The following is a 26454-nucleotide window of genomic DNA, read 5'->3' as shown; positions in this document are numbered from 1 at the left end:
CTGTAGTCTGATGCAAAATAGATTGAATTTACATTGAATAAGTCATATTTCAAGCATCTGTACTAGGTTGTACTTATGATTAGTCATTGTTTTTAATTCTACTCCTTGCATGTGTACCCAAATACAAAAGCAAATTTTGCATATTGTGTGATTATTTTAGCATGATTTTTATTATGACAAATGCATACTAGATCACTTCAATATCTTCACATATTTGAAGATGTCATTGAAAAGGGGGATGATCTTGTTTCTGACTGAGGTGTTTGCCTTTACTTATGGCATAGCTGATAGTTCTTGGTTTGGCCTGGATAACTTCATTCATCTATCTCTCTTTTTTAGGTAACTGATTCCTTACTGGTGCAGACACCAGCAGTGGTTCCTGGTCCATGCCAGCCTCCAAGGCTACAGGGCAGACCAAGAGCAAGAGAAATTCAGCTGCGTTGGGGTAATTTTATTGCAAGTGTTAGAGATTGTAAGGGATCCAAATGTATTACATGTTAAAATTAAATGAGCTTTTCTTTCTTTCTTATTTCTAGGACCGCCTCAGGTAGATGGTGGTTCACCCATTACCTGTTATGGTCTGGAAATGTTTCAGGCAGAAAATGATGAACACAGAGAGGTTTACCAGGGTTCTGATGTTGAATGCACAGTGGGCAGCCTTCTTCCAGGGAGGATGTACAGCTTCAGACTGAGAGCAGCTAACAAGGCTGGGGTAAGGAGGCAGTCTGAAATGAAATTCATTACTGAGACTGCAATCACTATTGAGGATTTTTTATTTCAAATGAAGCATTTAACAGTAATTTTAAAATTAGGATTTCCAAATGTGGAATCATTTGGGTCACGTAGCTTATTGTTGTGTGGGAACAGACAGTTAAACATCAGTTTATAATGAAAGGGATTTTTAGATGAAGGGAAGAGAAAATAGCTAATTATGTCTTTTATCTGAAAAATAATATTAGGAAATCATTAGGAAATGCTAAGTACTTTATTAAAGCACTGTTACAACTTCATGATTCTCAGGTGAAGTAAAGTAGCAAATTATTTTTGTATGCAGCTTTTTAAATTCATTGACCTTTATTTTTACAGCTGTTGATGTTCAGAACATAATAATTAGTGTTTCCTGACTCTCCATTTTTATATTTAGTTTAACTTCTGAGTACATGTTCTATCAGATACAAGACTATTTTCCCTTTTTGGAGTATTAAATGTGTTTAAATCAATTGTTGCTGTAGAACAAGCTTTTTAGTTACGTACCCAATGTCCTGATTTGTTCAATAATGTACACTTCATTGAAAACTGTCAGGGTGCATTGACACTTTGTGGAGAGGCCTGCAGCTTAAGCCTTTAAAGCACTATCCTAACTTTTATCTTCCCTCCACCCTGCAAAGAATGGCTCATTGTTCAGCAGTTTTGGAATCCTTTATTTCTTTTACATAGGTATAAATAGGCAGTACCAATTGGTTTATGTTCCAGTGCAGCCATCGTGTAACTTCAGAATAAGGCTTTGCATAGTACTTGCCTGGTTTTCCCAAGAGACCTTTGAAGTGTCAAATTTATTCACATTGCATTTGCTGGAGTGAAGAAAAATTTATAGCTGTTCTGGACAATAGTCACATACTGAAAAAAATCCTGAATCCACAGTCCACAGAAATTTATTTTATAAAGAAATAATACAATGTTTCAGGTTGCAGTTACATGTCCCTACTGTGGTAAACTGTTTTTTTTAAAGTAGTAATTTCATTTTTACAATGTAGATGTATCAACTCCCTTTTTAACAGTTTGGACCTTACTCAGAAAAATGTGAAATAACTACAGCACCTGGACCCCCAGATCAGTGCAAGCCCCCTCAAGTGGCGTGCAGATCTGCTGCCTGTGCTCAGGTGTCATGGGAGGTAAGAGTGCCATGCTAACACCTGTCTTAACATAATGGTCTTCTGCATTTTTGAGTTCAGCTTGAAAAGTCTAATACTGTGTTTTAATCACTTTATTTGTAAGCAAACTTACCTGATTATCCAGTAGGTAAAACTTTAGTCATTCATCATGCCATTATAAGGCAGCAGTAAGTTGGGCAGGCTGCAGGTACTGGATGTTACTGTGTTCTTTTGTTTAAAAGTTTTGCCACAGCTGCTGCTCTGCATTTCTGAGTGATGCAGTCTCTCTTAAAATTTTTCTTTAACATAGTTATAGTTCCTCAGAGACAATGTATCCACATAATACAGTAGTTAATTGCGCGCTTCTTGGTTTTATAATCTGATTTAATTTTATATAATTACATCAGTAATAATGTAGCAAAAGCCTCACAGACTTCCTATAAACCCATAGTATTTAGAGATCTGATTTTAAAAAATGCAAAAGATAAAAATTAAGCTTGTAAAAAGAAAGATTCTATCTGGGAATACTCTTTAAACACAGCTTTTTAGTGGCTTAGAGATGGGGTGAAGTATCTGAGTTACAGAACTGTACAGAAAAAAAATTAAACTGCTTTACCTGGAAAGGAGTGTTCATGCTTCCTACTGGAGGAATGTCAGAGGAGCCCTCCTTACATATCTACAAGGCAAAGCCTTTTTTAAAAACACCATAAAACATTCAGGTGGAGTTAATTTGAGTGATGTTAGATGTCTGTTTTACAGAGTCACGCAGTAATTGTCAATGTCCATCTCCTTTTGGGGATCCCAAGACAGGGCATGGTACTGGAGATGCAACCTCACAAGTACTGAGTAGGGGGGAATCATTATTCCTTTTACTCTTCTTGCTGCTCATTTGCTAGTACAACCAATATGTAGTTAACCTTCATCAGACATACAGTGCTGATTCTTATTCAACTTTCTCTCCAGGACACACAGGGGTTTTTTTTTGTTATAGGTTGCTCCTCAGCCTGTACTTTTTTGTAGCAGTCCAGGACTTTGTGTTTGCAATTGTCTTAGTTGAACCTCCTGAAGTTTGTATCAGATTCTGCCTGTTATTTGTATTGTACTAAATTAACAAAGCAAAGAAATGGCAGTGTAAGACTCCTCTAGAACAAAAACAAAATATAGATGTGGTGAGTTTTGTTGATTTTTTCTCTTATGTCAGTATATTTAGCTTCTAATGATTGCTGTCCATTTTAAAGGTGCCAGTGAGTAATGGAGCTGATGTCACGGAGTATCGACTGGAGTGGGGCGGCGTGGAAGGATGCATGCAAATCTCCTATTGTGGGCCTGGGCTCAGCTGTGAAGTGAAAGGGCTTTTGCCTGCCACTATATACTATTGCAGGGTTCAGGTAAAGATGTAAAACTGTTGTTAATGAAATCTGGAAACAGGAATTGACTCTGCCATATAAACATGGTCTGCTTTGGATTTGCAGGCAGTGAATGTTGCAGGTGCAGGCCCTTTCAGTGAAGTAGTGGCATGTATTACTCCAGCCTCTGTACCTGCAGTTGTGACCTGTCTTCGTGGACTAAGTGAAGATGAAGTTGAAAGTCCACACTATTCTCCTTCCACATGCCTTGCTATAAGCTGGGCAGAACCTTGTGACCATGGATCTGAAATCCTTGGCTACAGCATAGATTTTGGAGATAAGCAGCCAATAACTGTTGGGAAGGATCTGACCTATTTTCTAGATGGCTTACAGCCAGATACTACCTACAGGTATGTGATGCACAGCTACTTGACAGCCTATTGTTTCTTCCACAAGAGCAGATGCTTTGTTTCCTTGGTTTTTTTTATTGTCTTCATTATTACTCTCAGAGACACATTAGTGCACAGCCATGGAGCAAAAAGAAGTTTTGTAATGATGATCATCATAAATAGACGTGCAATTTTTATTTTCTTCCAAAAAATAATTTATGTTAGTTTATTGCAGTATTGTTGTATCTGTCCGGTAATGTGTCAATTTAACTGAATTCACATCACATATTCAGATTCATAACTGATTTTAGACTGGTTGCTTCTTGGTTTGAAAAGGTAAAATCCATCCAAGGAAGGACTATGCCCAGTCTAATGACAGCTCATGGCAACTTGCAGTGCCTTATCTCAGAAAAAGTGGAAGTCAGCATGAACAGTATCAGTTTGAAAAATCAGCCAGCTATGCATCTCTTTTGAAGAATCATCAAGGGATGATTGCTGAAATCATTCCTTATGTTCAGTCCAAGGGTTACTGGAAAATATAAATGCAAAAATCACTAGTTTTTCCTGAAGGCACTACATCTCTGTTACAAATACATGTCCTCAGTGTAAAAGGAGAATGACAGTCCCACTGAAGTCAGACTTCTAACACACTCTGATTTCAGTATAATTAGGATATCATGTAGCTATGCAGTTTTCTGAATCCTTAATTACTGTTTTATGGTTTTATGTGAGAATACCGTGTTTCTTTGTGCCTTATAATTATTTAACAATAATGCTGGCAATCTGAAGAGCTGTTGTTCTATGTGTCAGTAGACTGAAAAAAAGAGTCATTCCCATTGCAGAGATAGGTCGATACTTCTGCCCACATAAGTTTTTTTTTAATAGAATACATTGTCAACTCCTTGTGCAAATGAAAAATTGCATGCATTAACCTTAGTTCTGGGCTGTAATAAATTAGCATAATGTTAAAAATTACTGCAGTGAAGGAGAAATATTTATTCTTTAGCCTGCATACACATTTGTGTTTCCACATTTTGAAGTTGTATGGTTGACTGTTTCAAAATTTAATTAGTGTGATTACTTTTTTCCAGTTACCTAGATACTATTTTGGACAAGCAAATATTAAGTCTGCAAAATTAAATTAGACACACTTTGCTCCCTGTGGCTACCTGTGAAGTATGTAAAGAGCCTCTGTTTTCTGCTTTTTCCATTTCAGAAATAAATTTCTTAGCTAAGTCTTTTAATTCTTACTTACAAATGTAATGTACATGGTCTTCCTTGGAGTATCAAAGAAGAAAAAACCAAAACCCTACCTTATCCCTGAATAACAAGTTCTACAGCTTCCTCAGCTTTGTGTCCTTCGGTGACTTTTGGCTTCCCCCTCTCACTTTGCAGGCAGACCCAAGGGGGCTTGTGTTTGCAAGTGCCCAGAGATGTGTTACTGGTGGATACAGCAAGAGAGGTGGCTGGGTACCATTGCTTTATTTTCACATTAATAGGATCTGTTCAAAAAAGTCCATAAAAATGTCTGATAGTCATCCTTGAACTCACCTGATAAAGCAGTCACAGATATGGTATCCCCTTTTTGGGGTGGGCTTTTTGACCTTCCCTCATCACTGCAGTGTGACTGTCAAAATTTTGGTTTGAGGCCTGCACAGTCAGAAAGATGGACCACTCTTGAAGTAATTCACAGAGCTTTTACATCTTCTCACTAATGTGAATTTACTTTGAGTATTCTTATTTCTAATCAAGCCAGCTCCTTAAAATGTACGGAAAGTGATGCACCTGCATATTCTTGACAGTCTATCAAAGCATAATATTGATAAAAGTCTTTATTGTAGATAGTACCATTCTTCTCTATTTATTGACAGTTATTTTTAGAGTCTAATTTCAAGTTAATTTATTCTCTCTTTTTCCAAATGCTAGGGTACGAATTCAAGCCCTAAATAGTCTTGGAGCGGGTCCTTTCAGCCACACCATAAAACTGAAAACAAAGCCTCTCCCCCCAGATCCACCTCGCCTGGAATGTGCTGCATACAGTTCTCAGACTCTCAAGCTGAAGTGGGGAGAGGGAACTGCAAAAGCATTAACTGACTCTATCCAGTACCACCTTCAAATGGAGGATAAAAATGGAAGGTTGGTTTTGGCATTGCTTTAATCTGCCCAGTGTTGCTGTGGTCTGATGCTTGGGAGATGGCAGCAAAGGGCAAAATTCCTTTATGCTTTGGTGAATTTACAGCAGATGTAGGTCATTTCTTCTGCCAAGGCAAGAAGGGCTCTAGGGTCTGTGCTGAGAAGTGCAAGACAAAAAACTTCATTGCTTTTTACTTACAGTTCAACATGAAGAGTTTAATGCTGCATTTTGTACCAGCAGGCTTTTCTCCCTCACTTTTAGTTAATTATTTTGTCAAAGTAACAAGTCCAATCAGTGTTGTAAATTTTATATACTTAATATCAGAAGGGATAAATGTTTTACTTCCTGTTGCCTTATATGCAGTTATTTTAGTGGAAATTAATACCATTTATTTTGAGGGATTCCTTGTCTCATGTTAAATAGAAGGTCAGCTGAGCTGGTACAGAAAGAACCCTTGCCCAAATGGTAAAATAAGCAGTACTGCTACAAAGTGTTTCATGTATGATGAGCAGCTTTAGCTTGAAAAAAAAAAAGATAAAAGAGATCCACTATGTGAAATTGCTGTGCTGTAAGGAGGAAAATAAATTAGACTGTTTAAGTGGAAGGAAATTAATTTTCATTCCTAAAGACTAGATCATGTGCAGGTACCATCTGTTTTAATCTAAAAGACAAGAAAAAGCCAAAAGTAGATGACAACCCCTGCAGGAAGAGAGAAATTTGTGCTGTGTCCTGGGGACACCAAGACTGAAAATCGAACAAGAGTTGCCATGATCAGTTTGTGCCAGAATTGTCACATGAAGGACAGTGGCCAGTGTACAAAACTCCCAGAAACAGATTTGGTATGCTCTACAAGTGTGACTCTGCCCTCCTGTGCATGAGACCATCTCCAACAATGATGTACAAAAACAACTGGATCCATGGCACATTTTTTAGGTGTAAGGGAGAGTTGAAAAGGGGCAAAAAGCTACAATCTAGTTACCTAATTTTGAAAAGCTAAAGATGTTGGAGGAATAGATGGCCAAGCACACAAAAAATGCAGATCATTGAGAGACAAAACTGCTGTCTTTTCTTATTGTTTCAAATGCAAAACAGTTTCTTAAAATGCTTAAGAACATTTTTGGTAAGAGAGAATTTGTAGTGTTCTTTTTGCAAGAGATTTTTATTTCAAAGACATGAGAAATAAAAACTTGTCCCTGGAAAATGAGCTTACTGTTTTATAGCAGCCAGAACACTGTTTAACTGTGAAATAAGTGTTTCTGGGCTTTTCATTAAATTCTGGGAAGTTATAGGAACACATTTCAAGACAATACTGCTTCGGAAGTCCTTGTCTGTGTTCAAAATCAGCTGCTCGTTCCATTTTCAGGTTTGTATCCTTATACAGAGGACCATGTCATACATACAAAGTTCAAAGACTCAGTGAGTCAACATCATACAAATTTTGTATTCAGGCATGTAATGAAGCTGGTGAAGGTCCCCTTTCTCAAGAATATATTTTCACTACTCCCAAATCTGTTCCAGCTGCCTTGAAAGGTAAGAGTGCTTCTTTTTTCATTTGAGGGGAGGGAGGATAGCAGGTTGATTTTGTTATTATGTTTTATTTGGGATATTGAGAATATTAAGCCCTTTTCAAGTGCAGGTCAGGATAGTGGGAGAAGGCTCCTTTCATGTAGTTGCCTAAAATATTCACTCCAAAAATGGAAAACTTGGGGTTTATGCATTCTTTGACCTAAGGAGTTTGTACTTAGTTCTCCTGCTAACCAGGAGAGTGGCAAGTTAAGGTGAAAATGCTTTCTAGCATGTTTAGAATAATTTTAAGCATTGTTGGGGTTTTTCTGGTATATGATGCAGACTTAGTACATTTTATTTGCTTTCTCTTGGGTGTTACCTAAACTAGGAAGAGAGGCCTATATGAATTATTAGTTGCTGCTCCAGAAAACACTGGAGGAAGAATAAATTTGAATCTGAATCTTTTGTTTCTCTGAGATAAGATAGGAGGTAGAATATATAATTTTAAAGATATTAGAATATGACAACATGTGATGGGGAAAGCAGAGCTAGCTGTCATTCTTATGCTTCCTTCCTTCCTTCAGCACCAAAGATAGAGAGAATAAATGATCACACTTGTGAAATCACATGGGAGGTTCTGCAGCCCATGAAGGGTGATCCAGTTATCTACTGTCTTCAGGTCATGGTGGGAAAAGACTCAGAATTCAAACAGGTATGATGTGTTTAAGTTATTGTAGTTTTCTTGGATTATTCTTTGTGATAACTAGTTTAGTAAAACTGGTTGAGATCAGATTTAGTAAAGCTTATTGTGTTCCAGTATGGTTTTAGTCACAGTGTAAACTTTTTTATTACTAAATAATATAAGGTAATATCTCCTAAACCCCTCTCCCTCATTTCAGAAGGAGATTCTGCACTAAATTATAGCCTCTCTGGGTTACCCTGATGTTCACTAAATACAGCTTGACACATCAGGTGGTGAGGAAGCCATCCACTGATGGAACAACTGACAAAAAGAAATCTTTTACCCTAATGGTACAGAATTGACACTGGGGAGAAAAGGGGCGAAGGGTTCTCTTTACACTAAGAGTAAAGGAGCAGTTTGAAATGCCAAGGTACAAATTATCCTGCATTCATTGTTAATTTTGCTTCCCAGTTTGGGTTTTTTTTGCTTCACAGTTTAAACTGCCTGATATTTGACATGAAATTAGGCTTGAAAACTGTTTCATATTATTAAGCTAAGGAACGTTCCTTCCAGGACAGAAACAGTTAATTCTAGTATGTTACCATTTTATTATAGTTCAATATTAAATAAGTTTCACCTGGGTTTTGGTAGATTATAGGCCTTAATATTTTCATAGCTTTTAGTGCAACACTGTGTTTATTATGGCCATTTGTTAAATTTTTCAGTAAAAGATGAACCATAAACCCAGATGTCTTGCCATGTGCATAGTCTTTTTGTAACTTCCACATTGTAAATGCAACATTAGGTACCTGAGGTGTGGTCAGTGTTGCTTTTAGACACCAAGTCAAATCACACTTTGATTATCAGTGTGTGTTGCCAAATGGCCTGGGCAAGATAATAAAGTTGGCTCTTTGAATATGGCAGTAACAAAGTAGGCTGAGGTGTGTTTTTGCCTCTGCAGAGCAGTCTATCATAGTAAATTAGAATAAAATGAAAAGACTAATTTGCAGAAACTAAAATTGGAACAATCAAGAAGTAAACATTATGAAAACAGCCTTTAAGAGACTTAGACATGATGGTGGCAATTTTATTTGACACAGGCAAAAAATAAACTGCCTGGAAGTCTGCTCTGAGCTGTTCCCTGCTATTTCACTGCCAAAACTTCACTGTCCTCTCCTCCTTCTTCCTGATCTGTCATCCAAATTGCTCATGTCACTTCTCCCTCCATGCTACAGACAAAATAAGTTAATAATGTGCTCTTTGAGCTGTATACATCAGTCAAAGATCTTAAAGGGGTTAGGAAGCAACCGTATAAATAGCCCAGGAAACACACTGGAGGGGAAGGCAACTCCTGGCAAGGCACTGGGGACAAGCAGCTGAGGATGGTAACCCCTGCTAGCTGGCATAGCTGGAGCTGGAGTAGGGTGTGTGTCAGTGGCCTGTTTGCTCACTTCCAAATGCATGAGCCACATTAGCAGAATTTTGAGGAAGCTGCACTTCCAATCGCCTGCCCTGCCTCAGAGAGAAAAGTCTCTAGGTTGTAGATTTCAGTAAAGCTCAGCTTGTCAGAGAACTCTGTGCCTCAGGCACAGCAAGAGCTCTTCAAACAGCAGAATCAGAAGGGATTTCCTGTTTCTTTACATTTCTAGTGTCCATTTTCAGGATACTGTCTAACAGTATGGTAACTGTAGGGAAAGCTCCTGATGATGTGATATTTCTGTATCGTGCTTCCAGTTAAATACAGCAAATCCAGATATTTGGAGGTGGGAGGGTGAAGGGGTTTAAAGAGAGAAATCAAATTGCACTGTGCTACTCACCTAATACCTCCCTAAGTATTGAAGAATCTATAACTGCACCCCTGTGAGGTTTTGTTGGCTTTCACAGAACCTTTACATAGCTGCAAATTTAATTAATTTGAGAAACTGGAGTTTAGATTTCACTGAAATAGGGACTCCATGCAGAAGCATTGTGAACTCATGTTAACCTGCCAACTGAGACACTTCTGAAAAGCACCCTCACAAGTTATCTCTGTCTTGGAAATATGATGAAATAAAAAATCATAAAGAGGACTCTGTGGCTTTCCTGATCCAGTGTTTATTGGGATAAATCATAATATTTTAAATACAGATATCTACAACAAAGTACATTGGATTGGATTAGACTTAATGAATTGGCTTGACATGGAGTTAACTGCCTAAAGTCCCATGATACAATATTGTATATTGCATCACATTGTGAGTGGTCACTAAAACACCTGAAGGCTGGGGCTTGTGACAGAGTTTATTTGATGTGTATTCATCACTCCACACAAGCAAGCACAGTTCTTGTGTTTCACCAAAATAACTGGAGACTTTATCTGGTATTTAAATTGTGTGTTTGAGCTTTTTGTCCATTTTTCTTTGCATGGGTGAAAACACTGGTGAGTTGTCATCCTTTTTAGTTACCTTCACCATAAACAAAACCTTACTAAGATACATGTGTGTATACAGTACTTTTTTACTTGAAGTATCCCTTTTCCCCCCTTATTTCCAGATTTACAAGGGCCCGGACTGGTCGTTCCGATACACAGGCCTGCAGCTGAACTGTGAATACCGATTCCGCGCGTGTGCCATTCGCCAGTGCCAAGAGGCCACGGCTCACCAGGACCTGGTGGGCCCCTACAGCGCCCCAGTGCTATTCATCTCTCAGAGGACTGAGCCTCCAGCGAGCACCAACAAGGACACTGTGCAAACCACAAGGACACAATGGTCACAGAGCGACCAAGTGTGTGCTGCTGTCATCCTTGCACTTTTTGCTATCTTTTCCATTCTGATTGCTGTTATCATTCAGTACTTCGTCATAAAGTGAAGAAAAGAGATCTATTTTATAATGCTGCCCATTACATTTTACTTTCTCATAATCTAAAAGTAATTCTGTTCTCTTGCTTTTACAAAACCAGGCATTTTGCACCGGCATTGGGACTGATGCAAACTTTCTCAGCCACTTTAATATGCTTACTCGTAGGTATAGGCTGACACATGTTATTAAAATGCAAGCCACAGAAATATAATCTTTTCTTTATATGCCTTCATGCAGTACAAACTCGATATGGGGCAGGCACGCAGTGTTTAAGGAAAAGGGTTTGACCAGTAAACACAAGTGTAAAGGTGATTTCCTGGCCCACACTTCTAAGGGTTGCTAACATAACAGGGAAGAATGTGTAGATCGCATTTAAAACTTACACTAACAAACTTGTGCTGTACACAATATTAATCTGATGCTGTGAAAGCAATTTAGCGCTGTATTTCTACCTCCTCATTTGTCTTAATTATTTGGGAAGCAGGATTTATGCTGAAAAACAGAAGGGGCTTTTCTCAGGCAGCAAATAATAAACTGGATGGAAGAGTATGCATGAAGGGAGCTTCTTATCTGATAAATGTGGAGTTCTTCACTGCAAGTAGATGTTTTCGAAAGACTACAAGGAGATGGCATAAGTGGTTTATCTTACCCCCAGGATTTGGTGTTTACTTTAAAAAAATGCCTCTTTTACTTCTTCTGAATATAGAAGGGAGAGTGTGAGAGACCTTCTTAGATTTGTTATTTAAATTGGAAAACACATTTCCAAAGTTGACCTTTAATTGGATGCAGTTTATACAGATGTCTGTGCCCTCTGATTTTGGCTAGTCAACAGAATTTTGAGATAAAATTCATTATTGAATTTTTGCTGTTTCCCCAACATTCACTTGCCATATCCACCAGAAATAAGCACTGCCTTGTTTTGTTTGTTTTGTTTCTATCTTTCTTTCTCTTTTTTCCCTTCCTTTTTTTCTTTTCTTCTCTCTTTCTTTGGGGCACCAAATCAGAAGACGAAGTGTAGTAATTTGCACCAGAAAACTTAAAGCTGCTTTTTTCTTGAGATCCTAATGTTTAATGTAATGTCTCTTTGGATACTGTACCAAATTGTTGATTGCATGTAGTTAATGTTGCATTAGAGCACTTTGCAATTGCATAACTCATCAATGTTTTGTGAGCTTGCATTTGTGAGTTCTTGAATGACCAGACTGAATTTTAACAAGTATCCCATTGAACATCTTGCTAGATGTCAATGATTGCCAGTGACACAAAGCTTGTAGTGAAACTATCTTTAAAAAATCCTTGTCTCATCACACTTATGTTATTTGTTATACACTTTGTAATTAGCTACTTTTAATTTATTTGAGTTACAAGATAGTGGATCATTAATGACTTCTAGTTGTGTTGAGTTTAGCATTTTTAATAGTATTAAACACTTCTGTCAGTCTTAATAATAATAAAAAAAGGAACCTCTGTCTTGTGCTTTGAAGATCTCTGAAGAATTTCTCTTATATTAGAACGGGCATGTATTGTAATTGTTTATACGTCCAATGATCTGTGCTGTAGAATAATGTTGCTGAGTTTCGTTTTTTTTAAAGAAAAAAAAGAAGAAATGGCAAAGAACTTGGCCTCCGCGTGGCAAGAACGATCTGTCTTTAAAATGTACTGTATATTTACATTTTATTTCTAATTTGTCATTTGTACGTATAGGCTGATACCTTCCCGCAGGATACCGCGATAACTGATGTTTTCTAGAACCTTCTTAAAAGTGCCATGTTTGGCAGTGCAAATGAGGTTGCGTGTCACAGCCCAGAGATTTCTTATGGTTGAATGTCTAAAACGGTAAGATTTGTTACTGCAGGCAACCTGCAGTGACTTACGTTTTTCATAGTAAAATTCAAATGAGCTCCTATTTTTGATAGTCATTTAATAGTGTATTTGCCATTTGAGCCTCAGTGCATATTACTGCATTGAAGACAGTTTTTAATGTAATCTTAATTTTACCTCATATACTGTACATTCCAAAAATAAATAAATAAATAAAAGAAAAAGAGAAACTCTAAAGTTTTTAAAACGCTATAGATACACTACCAAACATATCACTTTACGGTTGTACAACGTCGGGCTCCATGAAGACGAACCTGTATAGTCTGATAGAAAATACATAAAACGATGTAGCAAAGTACCTTTAAGAGTCTGTGGACAATAAAAGTACCTTCTTTTTCGCTGCTGGTGGTCAGTCCTGTGCGCGCACCGCCGCCGCCCCTCTCCCCTCCCTCCTCCCCTCCCCGGCTGGCTGAGTGCCGGTTCCGCGGGGCGGGCCGGGGGCGCGGTACCTGCGCGGGCGGGGCAGCCGCGGGCGGGCGGGCCCGAGGAAGGAGCGGCGCTGCCCCGGGCACGGCGCGGCCCCCGGCGCGATGCGGCGCGGCGGCGGGAACGGCAGCGAGGGCGAGCCCGAGTGGCCGTGGCCGTGGCCGCCCTGCGACGAGCGGCTGTGCCTGGCGCTGCCCATGTGGGTGCTCGTTCCCATCACGGCCGTCTGCCTGGGGCTCTTTGTGGTCGGCGTGGCGGGCAATGTCCTCACGGTGCTGGTCATCCGCAGCTACCGCGACATGAAGACCCCCACCAACCTCTACCTGGGCAGCATGGCCGTCTCGGACCTGCTCATCCTCATGGGGCTGCCCTTCGACCTCTACCGCCTGTGGCGCTCCCGGCCCTGGATCTTCGGGCAGCTGCTGTGCCGCCTCTCGCACTACCTGAGCGAGGGCTGCACCTACTGCACCATCCTCCACATCACCGCCCTCACCGTGGAGCGCTACCTCGCCATCTGCTTCCCCCTCAAGGCCAAGGTGGTCGTCACCAAGCGCCGGGTGAAAGCCACCATCGGCGTCCTTTGGGCCTTCGCCTTGCTCTCCGCCAGCCCCTTCTTCTTCCTGGTCGGCGTGGAGCAGCCCGACAACCACACTGACTTCAGCCGCGAGTGCAAGCCCACCCCGCAGGCGCTGCAGTCCGGCCTGCTGGCCACCATGTTCTGGGTCACCACCTGCTACTTCGTGCTGCCCGTCACCTGCCTCAGCGTCCTCTACGGCTGCATTGGCCGCGAGCTGTGGCGGAGCAACACCCGCCTGCGGGGCCCCAGCTCGCTGCTCCGGGAGAAGGGGCACCGCCAGACTGTCAGGATCTTGGGTGAGTCCCGCTACCATCCCCCCGGGCTGTGGCTGGGGCAAGGACCGGGGCTGGGGGGCCATGGCAGGGCTGAAGCACCCGCAGCTCCCGTTCAGGATAGGAAATAGCACAGGGGGACATCCCAGCCACGCTCCCGGGAATGCCACGGCAGGGATTTCACTCCCTCCCGACTGAGGCTTCACCCCCGTGGCGTTGCACATCCATCAGCAGGACTGCCTTCCATAGAAATACCCGTTTCCTGAGTTTTACCAGGCAGAATCAAGTACAGGCTACCGTCCTGCAATTTCAGAAAAACTGTGGTAACATCATCAGTCTCTTCCGGTTGGCAGCAACACCTCTGCATAGAAAATTTCTGCTTCTGAAAATTAAGTTCTTAGTGGTCATTTGTAGCTCTCCAAGGAGTAAATCCACTGATTGTGCAAGGAAACTGAAAAACAGTAACTTAGCCCCTTCGAGCTGTTTGGAGACAAATCCCATAATACCAAAGCACTTCCTACAGGTGTAGGATGCTGATAAATTTTAGTTCATTTTCCTAGTCATACATTCAGTAACCCAGCGTCAGACTCTGGAAAGTTAGAGTTCTTAATCTGCTTTGGGGCTTTAATGTTTGCAAGTAGTGACCAATCTGAAGGGAAAGAAAAAAGAAATCCAGCTATAGACTAAGGAACATTAAGCAAAATGCCTCAATTATTATTATTGCATACCTTTAGTGTAGTTTTTACATGTCACATGGGAGACTTCTTTTACTGAGAGTGTAATCAGCTGGATGGAAATAGCTTAGCACAAAGGGAAGAAACTAATAAGCCTGAGAGAATTTCACCAACTTATTTGAGGAAGGTACTTACAGTGAAGTAGGCACAAGGTTTTCCAGCAGAAACACCCATATCCATGATCTCAGAACCCACTGAATGAGACCAGTGCCCCCTTATCTCAAAGATCCTGCACCACTACGTGTGTGGTGTTTTTCAGAACAAAACTTTCTTTAGCTGCATCCCTTTTATTTAAGCTGCGAGAAACGAGGAGGATGCTCTGCAAATGATTGTTTTAGTTACATGCATTTAAAAACAAAAATAATTTAAGTATGGATACAATAACACACTTATGTAATTGTTCCTCATCTGCTCCTGCTGTGCTGCCATCGCAAGAGGGTTTGTATTTGTTCTCATTGTCCTAAAATGCAGCACAGGACCAGGCGAACAGCTGAAGTGACTCAGGCTAGAGATCCATCCAGGCAAATAGCTGTCTCCAGCAGTAATGGTCTGGGGATGCATGAAAAAGCTTTAGTGGAAAAAAATCAATAGCTCAACTACACTTGTAAGTCTTTATGTTAGATACCATCCTGTCACAATAGAGCAAATGCTGTGGGAGCTTGGGTGGCTGAGGTGCAGCCCGGGTCTTTTTCTGTGATGCAGGCAAGTTAAACAACAGCTCTGCAGCAATTGGAGCTGCTGTGGAGCTTCCACAAAAACTTCTCTTTCTGACTTTTGTTTTCCTTTCTCATATGTGGCATTACAGACATAACCAGGGGCGATTTCTGTAGTGCCTGATGTTATTATACAGATGTTACTCCACTGTTGTTCACATTTTTCTCAGCAAACCTCATCTCACAGTTTAGCTTAAAATTTTACCTTTTACTTCAAAGACTAACAGTCAGACTTGATGCTATTCCCATTTTCATGGTTTTTCCAACAATTTATTGCCATTATTTCTATATATCATTTGTATCAGTTAGAAGAACCTGCAAAATCAGCCACATAAAGTTTAGTTTACTGGATGGTTGAAAAGTTAACTCACTCCTTAACTGCCGCATGTGTTATTTTGTCTTATAGCTGTGGTGGTTCTGGCCTTTGTAATTTGCTGGTTGCCTTTCCACATTGGCAGGATCATATTTATAAACACCCGGGACATGAGGACGATGCTGTTCTCCCAGTACTTTAATATATTCGCCCTGCAGCTTTTCTACCTGAGCGCATCCATCAACCCTGTCCTCTACAACCTCGTTTCCAAGAAGTACAGGGCGGCAGCCTGCCAGCTGCTGCTGCCACGGCGAGCTGCACAAAGGGCTCTCACGGGAGCAAAGGACCCTGGGGGCTACACAGAGACCAGCACAAGGCCCGAGTACACCACCAGCTTCTGAGACTGCAGCCTGCACTTCTTCAGGCATTCTTGCCTAAGGAAGGGAACTTCCTTCTCACGGGAGTCACAAAAGGATGGACATTTGTTAGGACATGTGGTGTTTCTTAACTGTCTTATTGTGGGATACCTGTAGTTTTGGTAACAGAGCCAGCAGGCACCACGAAGTACGGAGAATGAAGTGCAACTCGTGAAAGGTGATAAGTCAATAGGAAAAGCTGGAGTAACTTCACAGTAAAACCACAGGTTTGCTTTATTACATAGTATTCATTGCATATGTTCTGTGCCATTTCAAATCATAACACCAAGGTCTGCAAAGGAGCACTTCTTGGGAGCTGTAATGGGTAAAATTCCCAGACAGCCTTCACCATTTTGAAACGGTTTTCTCATAAACAAAATTTTACAAAACACAGTCACTCACAAGGAGGTGGACACCAAAAAAATCACCCACCAACCTTAACAGCCCTGGAAGAAGAGGCGTATGCTTTTAGCACCTGGTCTTGTAATCATGAAGGGGACTTTCCTGGGCAGTTTCACTAATTTCCCTTAGGAAAGCATATGCTGCACACAGCAGTCTCTGTGCTTAACCCTATTTGATACCACAGGATCAAATAAGGTCTTTTACTTATATATTAACAACTTGTTGTAAAACCTGAGATATCCCTGATCACTTGCCTTAGAATAGATGAGTGGTGCTGGACAATTGGTAGTGGTGTGTCTCCACATGGTGTATTGCATTTGCAAATAATACACCAAACTAACCCACCTTGCCACAAACAAGACCCATCACTGAATGTGCTGGACTATGCCCAGGACTTCATGCTGCATAACACTGCACTGCAAGTCAAAAACCAACTCACTAATTCTGTTCCAAAAGGTTTTAATTGGAAATTTCAACTGTACAACTTAAGAAGGAGGCTAGTTGTGAGGAAGAGCTAGAAGAAGCTGCAACAGTGTTTTCTGTGGAGAATCATTGCCTCTGTACATTTTACTTGTTATATTATTGGCTCTAGTGGTGTAAATCTGGACCAAAATCAGTGATGTGGCACTGCACTTGCAAGAGCATCACTGATGCTTGCCATCACTGTCCATGCTTGCCCTTAGTTCTCTGTTAACTTCTCCCTTCAGGCAGTTGTAGAGAGTCATACAATCCCCTCTGAGCCTCCTTTTGTATAGGCTAAACACTCCATCTCCCTCAGCTGCTCCTGAGTTGTGTTCCAGAGCCTTTACCAGCTCCACTGCCCTTCTCTGGACATGCTCCAGCAACTCAATGTCCTTCTTGTAGTGAGGGGCCCAGAACTGGACGCAGGATTTGAGGTGTGGCTTCACCAGTGCTGAGTATGAGGGGACAATCCCTGCCCTGGTCCTGCTGGACACACTATGGCTGATCCAGGCCAGGATGCCACTGGCCTTCTTGGCCCCCTGGGCACACTCTGGCTCACGTTCAGCTGCTGCTGACCAGCACCCCCAGGTCATTTTCTGCTGGACCACTTTGCAGCCACTCTTCCCTAAGCCTGTGTCGCTGCCCGGGGCTGTTGTGGCCAAAATACAGGACCCAGCATTGGCCTTATTGAGCCTCAGCCCATCAAGCCAGCCTGTCCACATAAATTCAACAGAATTCAACAGCTAGCTCAGAGATCTCAGGGCAGCAAAGTTGAACCCAAGTCTTCTCCAAGTTTTAAAAATATGACCAGTTATCCATTAAAGAGTCTGTAACTCTGAGTCACTGAATAAAAACTAAAAAAAAAAATCTAAAGACAGAAAAAAATTCTATCTCACTGCATACACATAAGGTTTTCTTTTTCTATCAGCTTCATACCGGTGGAGAGCAGTTGTCTGCAAGGCTTGGGTTAGGTTGCTTTTGCTGGGAGGTGACATTAAGATGTTCAGTTATCATAAAGAAACAGCTGGTTTTTGGAGGGGATTTGGACAAGTTATTATGAACAGTAATCTCCATACGTGTATGTAGACCAAAGCAGGGAAAAAAGCTTTATCACATAGTTATGTGGCCATGGAACTGCTTCTGCATGCCTGCAGTCTCCTGATAATGGCTTTTCCTTTATCAATTGCTGCTAAATTGCACTGGGGGTGAAACACTTGCTCATCAGAAATTTCCCCAAAAGCAATTGCATAGGTACCTGAAGCACAAGACTGGTGGAGGAAGGAGGGAAATGCCCTGGTGGGCTGCTGCCCTGAGCCTGCTGTTCTATGGTGCCCTCCCTGCCACAGACAGCCCTGGCAGTGCTGTGCTCTGCTCTGCTCTGTGTGTGTGCTGGGTGTCCAAGGCAGGTCCCTCTCAGGCAGGACTCCAGCTCGCTGCTCCCAGGCTGCTCATGGAGTGCCTGCATTTCTGCAGGGAGCCCCAGGCTTGGGCTGCTCCTGCCCAGCAGCAGATGCTGCAGCAGCAGGCTTCTGCTCTGCTGGCAGACTGCATTGGAGGGGTCCGGTTTTTTGGGAAAGTCTTTGTATCCCTGTTAAAAGGTATCCCCCTTGCATGCCTGGTAGAATAACACAGGCAGCAAAATGCCACCTGTGAGCTTGCAGTGCCTTCTTGTTAATGCTCCCTCCCCACCAGAACAAAGGTTTAGGAAATAGATGAAGTTTGGGGTGTTTAGCATAAACCAGGCCTGGCACTGCTGTCTCTGGCATTCGGTACTGGATTGTGTAAGCAGGGATGCTGTAAAGAAAATAGCACTGAGTATTTCAGAAGTAATTTCCATACCATGAAGCCTATAATATACAAGAGAAAGCAGACCAGAAGGAGAGAGAAAATGAGGCAGGGATGTAAAAGAAAAGCACAGAGACCAGATGACAAAAAGGGAAACATGGTGAGTTAGTCTCTTTCTCAAAGCATGCATGTAGTTACATTGAAAATCACAGGATAGAAAATCAGAAATTTGACAGAGCTCTGAGAAGGAAGGAAGGAAGGAAGGAAGGAAGGAAGGAAGGAAGGAAGGAAGGAAGGAAGGAAGGAAGGAAGGAAGGAAGGAAGGAAGGAAGGAAGGAAGGAAGGAAGGAAGGAAGGAAGGAAGGAAGGAAGGAAGGAAGGAAGGAAGGAAGGAAGGAAGGAAGGAAGGAAGGAAGGAAGGAAGGAAGGAAGGAAGGAGGGAGGGAGGGAGGGAGGGAGGGAGGGAGGGAGGGAGGGAGGGAGGGAGGGAGGGAGGGAGGGAGGGAGGGAGGGAGGGATGTTTTAGACAGGTTTGCTGCACTCAGGTGAACAAAGACCTCTCAAGTTTAAAGCTGCTCTTGTACTTGCTGGAGTGATGCTGTCTCCATGTGCAGCTGGCCTGGCAAACAGAGAGGTGCAGGGACATGTTTCCTTCCCACAGTCATTCCCCTTAAAATTCCATTTGTCACTGTGCTCCATCACTCCCACAGGAAACACAAAGCCTAAGGCTGTCTCAGCAAACAAAGGGATTATACAAAGTAAGAGGGAAAGCAAATAGGTATAAAATGGCCCAAACTGCGCTGAATTAGTTAAACCAACAAACATGGTCTTGGCCTTGGATCAGTCGAGGCTGATGGGAACAAACCCCAGCATCCCTGGGGTGCCACTTTCTATTTGGTTTAGGAGCAGGCTTAACATTGCCAGAATAGGCCAATTCTATGATAAAATTAGTATCCAGAAGTGTATTTCACTGCTTTAGGGAACTATGTACAAACTGGTTTACTGTTGCTATATGCTCCTGGTTGCCTGTGATGCTGCACTTGAGCTTTGGTGGGGATGTCCTGGAACTCAGAAGAAAATTGGGGGAAAACACTGCAAGTGAGGAAAAGGTTTGCATTCGAGGAGTTGGGGAGCAGACATAAAATTTAACCACCTGTTCACTTGGTACCAGTAGATGTTAAAAGATTTTCCATCAGGCAAAGCACAGCATTTTCCACAGGCTCAAGTCCAGTTGTTGCATTGTTGTTTACTGCTGAGGCAGGCTTGGTGGTTCTCATGACAAGGCAGATGAGGGCTTGCAGCATTTGGGTCAATACCAAGGGACCAAAGATCTCTGGTGCCTGCCCAGACGTCACTGATGGAACCTCAAACTGAGCCTCAAAACACTGGGAAGCAAAAGCAGTGCTGTCTTCTGCTCAGTGTCCCTACTGTGGGAACACTACTGTGGTGACCCAAAATGTTAAGGCTGATGTCATCCAGTGCTTCTGTGGGCCACACACATCTTCAAGCATGCCACCAAAGCCTAAGTTTTCCAGAGTGTTTAAGAAAGCCAGTTTTGGATCAGAAAATGGCTGTCCAGGTTGGGAAGTACCTAACAGAGATGAGGCTGGAATCTCCTCCTGCAGCAGCTCCAAGCAGCAACACTGCTTTGTTTTTCCTGGGGCTGCGCACGTCCAAGAGTCCACGTCCTCAGCTCCCCACAGCCAGGATCAGAGCTGCCCTACGCATTATCTCAATTTCCTTCCCAGAGGCTGGGGACTTCCAGGTCCCCTGGACCAGCAGAACTCAAGGGTATATACCCAGGATAGGGGTGGCATATGTCCTCAGAGAGGACAGTGGGGCTGACAACTCTGTCCTGCCTCTCACTTGCCTCATCTTCCCCTCAGATCACCCCATTTGCATGCTGCTCCTTTTCAAAAATGAGTCCCTGCTCCTTCTATCTCCACTTTTGGACTTCAATCTTCCTTCCCCTACCGTGGAGGACAGATAATGCTGTCTGCTTTCCCTCCTTTTCCCTTTCCTTCCCCCAGCCAGAATTCACCAGATGGATTCATTTATTTCTCTTTCAGAAGGTGTCTGTGATGAACATCTCTGCCAAGGGGCTCATCCAGGCTGCCAGGGATTGGTAGGGAGCCAGATGCTTCGACCACAGCCTTTCCCTGTCAGCCATGAGCCTGTATGAGCTCACATTGAAGTTGTTTAAAGTTTTAACAGCACCTCTGTGTGAGCTAATCTTAAAAACAGATTAACCCTTAAGAAGGGCTGGGTCAATTTTTTCCCAAGATATGAAGGCCATGTAAAGCCCTTGCAGAGGTTCCATTGCTCCCCATGGCCCCTCATGGACACTGTCCTAGGGCCCACAGGCAGGGCAGGAGAGGAAATTCAGTGTTTTCCCTCAACCCCAGCATGTCCCCTGCAGGCAACCAGGGATGTATCCACAAGGTCAACCTTCAATGTGGGCTGAAGTCAGGTGTCCTAAACCTGAGACTCCATCAAATACCACTGTCCTTAGCAAAGAGCCAAAATTCAGCACAGTGAACCAGCCTGGGATGGTTTTAGATGCATCACTAAACCAGTGGCAATCACTAAAACCAGTATGAAGTGACAGAAATGCAAGCCACATGGGAGGGTGTATTTACCTGGAATGGAAGAACCAGCACCAGTGTGTTGTTGCAACATGAGGCACGCACATCCCTGCGGAGGTTGGTGCAGTTGCTGTATCAGAGGTGACAGCTATTCTGGCCAGAGTAAGAGAGAAAAGGCAAAGAAAGAATAAAAGTAACATTTTTCCCCCTCCAGAACTTATTTTACATCATCCCCTGTGACAAGGAGCAGCATTTCACCACAGCAAAAGCAAGTCAGCTCTGTGACTCAGAGTGCTCTCAGAAACTCAGCTGTGGTGTCATCTCACAGAGCCTGTGACAGTTCACAGGACTGTTGCTGTATCAGGGGTACCCAAGCACACCAGGCCTCTGCAAGTGGGTTCAATCCCTGTTTGGGCCATTCCCTTAAGGGTTAGACTCAATGATCCTTGTGGGGGCCTTTCAGCTCAGAGTACTCTGTGTAATTCTGCGTAATGTTTCTGCACTCTGAAGCTTTGCAGAGGTTGCAAAGCAATGTCAGGAAACCTCGAAAGGAACAAAAATTACCTGGTGTCTGCTATAAATCAAGGATACCACCACTGCCCAGCTTGCAGCTAAACTGATTATAAAGGGAAGCATATGCCCAACAAATGTGTGGCTCCTGTGCAACAAATTTTCCCCATCTTAACAAGGAAATCAGTTCCCTAATTTGAGTCCAGGTCTGCTTTTCGTCTGTGCTGCGCAAATACACCCCAAAGACAAGTTGTGTTTTGAACAAGTGTGGAAGCACAAGCTGTCCACAGCCACAGAAGAAGAGGAATGTGCAGAGAGGCTGAGTTTCCCCCTCTCCTGCAGCAGCTGAGCATAGCATAGGGAACATTCTCTTATTCAAGGGTTTCAATTCTGCCAAGTCAGGCAGCATTCCCAGCCCTGGACTTCATTTGAGGTTTGTAGGCATTACCTCTTCACAGACTTCAACAAACCTTAGCAGAGCCTGCTGGACTGACCTGGACAAGTGTATCTGTGCCAGGAAATCATCTCATCCACCTGCCCACAGCATTCTGCTCCTCCAGAGCAAGCCTGTGAGATAAGGCAGCTGAGACAAGGGAAGCTGCTCCCACAGAGTGGTAGGCCAGTTTTTTGGCCTCTGGGAAGTTAGCACAAAGATGCAGAAGGGACAGACTCAGAACAAAGAAATGTTTGCACCTTCCCATGCTGCCTGTTGGGAAGGGAGATCTCTCCTGCAGAGCCTGGGGACTAGAAAGAAGCAGGGAAGGATGGACATGGCTCAAAATAGCCCTGACTGAGACAAGCCTGAGAAAGGCAAAGAAAAACACATAAAAGCACGGACCACTCCAGCAAGGAGTTGGTCCCATGGAGCAGAACTCCCCTACCACACATATGGGATCCACCCAGATCCATTTCTTCCCCGTAAACACTTCCCTCCTTATGTATTTTCCCTTCAGTTACTGATTTGATCTTCAGTCCATTTTACAGCTGTTGTTGAGAAACTACAACTCACCAGAAACTTGTACTTGCCAGAGTCCTCACTTTCATTTGGTTTCCTTCTTCTCAGACACCTCTTGCTTTGTGAAGTGCCGTGTGTGTGAGGAGTAATATGCCTCTGTGTGGAAATGTCAAATGTATTACATTTTAGTCTGGGCTCTAGAAATAATGCATTTATTTCTAAATAAAAAAACAAAATTTATTTATTGCCTTCTTGTCAACCAAACATGGGACAAGGCTGTCAAAGGAAACACATGCCAGTAAGAAAAAATTGACAGGTAATTTCTGTTACATAAAGAGAGAAATATCCAAGTTAGCCCATTTGACAGCACACATTACTGCATTACAACTGATGGTCATCAAAAAAGACAACCTTGGAAGAAACTCCCTCTGTGAGCTGGCAGACTGGAAGAGCAGAAAGGGTGCTGGTTTTGTACTGGAGAGTCTTTGGGATATTTACACAACAGAACCTTTAAAACTGAGTTTTATTGCACAAACAACAGGGAGCAAAATCCCACATCTGTGTTCAGGGAAGCTGGACCATGAATGAGTTGGGTCACAGACCCACAGGGCAGGGTGGTGTGGAGTGACCAGGACCTCACACTCATGTTGGAGCCAGTGGAGCAAACTCAAAGGGGATGCTGAGCTACAAAGGATCCTGATAGTGCTTGGTGCCATTTGGGACCAAACCTGGTGCAGCCAAAGGATGTTCACTCACCACCCCAAAAAACACCTCTGCTGTGCCTCAGTGGCTGTTGTTTACCAGAAGGCATCAGCAGGAAAGCATTTGACTCTACGTATCTGTAGCTAACTGCAGAAGCAATCGCTTCCAGGCTGGCTGCACAAACCTGGCCCTGCTTGGAGGCAAGAAGAAAGAGGCATCACTGGCTGCTTTCAATCACCCAGTGAGGAAAAAGCTGCTCATAAAAAAAAGTCTCAGTGGTGCCATGCATCACCAACATGGCAGGGCACTGCACTCCCCCTCACAAAGCAGGGACCGGGGCCTACAACATCTACAGCAGGAGACAGGCAGAGAATTTGCAAAAACATTTTTTTTGCCTCCATGACATAGAGTTGACAGATGCTGCCTTCACTGTTGTCAAATTGACTTTTACATGACTCCTGATCTTGCTGTTTTACAAAGCAGTGGAAGAGGCAGTGAGGGATAAAGACAGAGGCTCTTGGAGGGGCTCCTGCTCAGGGCAGGTTTCCCGGCTCAGCAGCACAGCCATCACAAATCACGCTCCTGCCACCACACACTCCAACACTTCCCTTCCCGCTGCGCGTACTTCAGCACGCTGCTTTGTAAAGCAAGCACATCTCTTCCAAGGTCATTTATGCAAGCGGTGTTAAGAGATAAAAAGAGCACCTTGTTGTGTTTGCATGGTACTAACAAATACCAGATATTTCCTACATGAACTGATGGGCCTAGCTGTTACAGATGCTTAACAGCTCACAGATAAAACTTTCTAAGAGGACAGGATTTGTTTTTTAATCCAGAAGGCAAAACAAAAGTCAAAGTAGAACTCCTAGAGATTAACAAAGATCCAAATCCCCAAGAATAAGCACTATAAGTTCTTCTTAGTAGTCTTTAAACAGATTAACAGCTTCACTGTTTATCATTATACTCCAGCTAGAATTTTGAGGTAGGTGTGAAATTATCTACCTTAAAAGAGTTGATGGTAGTGCAGGAAACCTGGATCCAGGATCTGAAACCTGAATCCAGGATCTAAAACCTGCAGAGCACAGATGCAGAAAAATACTGCAAAGCAAGTAACTGCAATGCAGGAATAAGTTTTCTCAGCAAATCAACCCCAAAAGAGATGGTGATGGGGAATGAGATTTTCAGTCCACTGATACCATGAAGATGAGGGTGCAAAAACGTACTAACAGCGATACAAGAAGCACCATAAAAGCCAAGCAAAACATCTCAGTAAATTTAAACAGTGAGCACTGTTGCTATACCAAATGGCTATTAAATTATTGCAAAAGATAAATCCTGAAAGTCATCAGCCAAGATGATCACACAGCTTCCTAGCTGTGTATCAGAAGGTACCTGCACAAATGGGAACACACCAGGGGTATGAGAACACAAGGGGCATGACAACTTCCAAAGGGCATTGTGGCAGAGAGATCTTTTGCTTTCTCACATCTATCAGATCAAAACACAACATATCAGCAATGACAGCCTTCTGGGACACTTCAAATGGGACATCCAAGCAAAAGGGTGAGTAAAGAAAAAAAGGGTGAGGGGAAAGGGGTGTTAAGCCACCAATCACTTGAATGAATTAGGTTTGTAAGACACAGATGCAGGAACAAACTGCAGCTGTTGAGAGAAGCAGTAGGTTTTTTCAGCAGGTCTCTTTCAAGGACAAAAGGCCCATCCAGAAATTCTTGCCAATCTGTAAATTATAAAAATTGAAGCTCAGAGGGCAGCATACTGGTTAACTAGAAATGTTGAATTGCCCTGAATTGTATATAAAAGAACAGTAAGACTAAGACCCACTTTTCCTCATTACTACCATCATCTTCTCCACTGTAATCTTGCCAAAAGAAGCCCACTTAGTCCCTGGGCAGGAATGATTTCTGCAGTAGAGTTGGTGCCATTTTCCTTTCAACAAATATTGGAGAATGGCATGATTTCTCCTGGTTCTGGAGCGAATGAGTACCGTCTTCATGCTCCACAGAGATGCTGTTGTCTGCTGCCCTCTAGCTTTTACCTGCAGCTTTCGATGCAAGGCAAACAGAAGCAGCAAATCCTTTAGTCCCAATCCAGTCAGTGGGAGCTTTCCAATTCAAGATCATAATTTGATTAAAAGCCATTGTAAGATGGGATCTTTCTTTCTTTCTTTCTTTCTTTCTTTCTTTCTTTCTTTCTTTCTTTCTTTCTTTCTTTCTTTCTTTCTTTCTTTCTTTCTTTCTTTCTTTCTTTCTTTCTTTCTTTCTTTCTTTCTTTCTTTCTTTCTTTCTTTCTTTCTTTCTTTCTTTCTTTCTTTCTTTCTTTCTTTCTTTCTTTCTTTCTTTCTTTCTTTCTTTCTTTCTTTCTTTCTTTCTTTCTTTCTTTCTTTCTTTCTTTCTTTCTTTCTTTCTTTCTTTCTTTCTTTCTTTCTTTCTTTCTTTCTTTCTTTTTCTTTCTTTTCTTTCTCCCTTCCTTCCGACACTTCCTTCCGACACTTCCTTCCTTCCTTTCTTTCCATCTTTCTTTCCATCTTTCTCCTTTATTCCCTTTCTTCTATTTCTTTTCTTTTTTTGATTTCCACTGACTTCAGGCTTACTGACCCTCAAACAGCCCACCTCCATGCCCAGCTCTAAACAGAAACCCTAGAGCACACAAGTCAAATACTGTGTCTGAATCAGCAAGCTACTTGTGAAAAAAGAAGTTTCTATAACACAGGGAGGGGGGGAAAAACTTCTTCAAGGTGTAATAGAGCAGAGAGACTTCTGGCAAATCTTGGTTTGGTTTTAGGATACCAGGAGAAAAATGTACTGAAAGGTGTTACCCTTTTGCTTGATACAGTCTATTTTAACACAGAATTCAGCAATGGTCTGGTCAGGAATTCCTGACCTAAATCCTCAGGAATTCTTTTATTAATTTTTAGTCCTTCTAATCCTTAATCTT

At 42.4% G+C, this 26454-nt stretch overlaps 2 protein-coding genes across 4 annotated transcripts in view; both read left to right on the top strand.

Annotated features, from left to right (window-relative positions):
• The window catches only part of FNDC3A (fibronectin type III domain containing 3A), a 111058-nt gene extending 98103 nt beyond the window's left edge, over positions 1-12955 (top strand). For all 3 annotated transcript variants that reach the window (XM_058800542.1, XM_058800541.1, XM_058800543.1), the window contains exons 18-26: positions 340-445; positions 537-712; positions 1779-1892; positions 3110-3259; positions 3344-3627; positions 5533-5742; positions 7104-7270; positions 7831-7958; positions 10461-12955. In XM_058800542.1, coding sequence (XP_058656525.1) covers positions 340-445; positions 537-712; positions 1779-1892; positions 3110-3259; positions 3344-3627; positions 5533-5742; positions 7104-7270; positions 7831-7958; positions 10461-10775 — 1650 coding nt within the window. In that variant the 3' untranslated portion in view covers positions 10776-12955. The remainder of the gene's footprint in view (positions 1-339; positions 446-536; positions 713-1778; positions 1893-3109; positions 3260-3343; positions 3628-5532; positions 5743-7103; positions 7271-7830; positions 7959-10460) is intronic.
• A 222-nt stretch (positions 12956-13177) lies between these two features.
• MLNR (motilin receptor) lies at positions 13178-17800 on the top strand. The gene is made up of 2 exons (XM_058800009.1): positions 13178-13946; positions 15776-17800. The coding sequence occupies exons 1-2, from the start codon at positions 13178-13180 to the stop codon at positions 16081-16083; spliced, it is 1077 nt and encodes a 358-aa protein (XP_058655992.1). The 3' UTR covers positions 16084-17800.
• The last annotated feature ends 8654 nt before the right edge of the window (positions 17801-26454 follow it).

Source organism: Ammospiza caudacuta, chromosome 2 (genome assembly GCF_027887145.1).
Source record: "Ammospiza caudacuta isolate bAmmCau1 chromosome 2, bAmmCau1.pri, whole genome shotgun sequence".
Classification (NCBI taxonomy): Eukaryota; Metazoa; Chordata; class Aves; order Passeriformes; family Passerellidae; genus Ammospiza; species Ammospiza caudacuta.
This window is presented reverse-complemented; position numbering and strand designations above follow the sequence as displayed.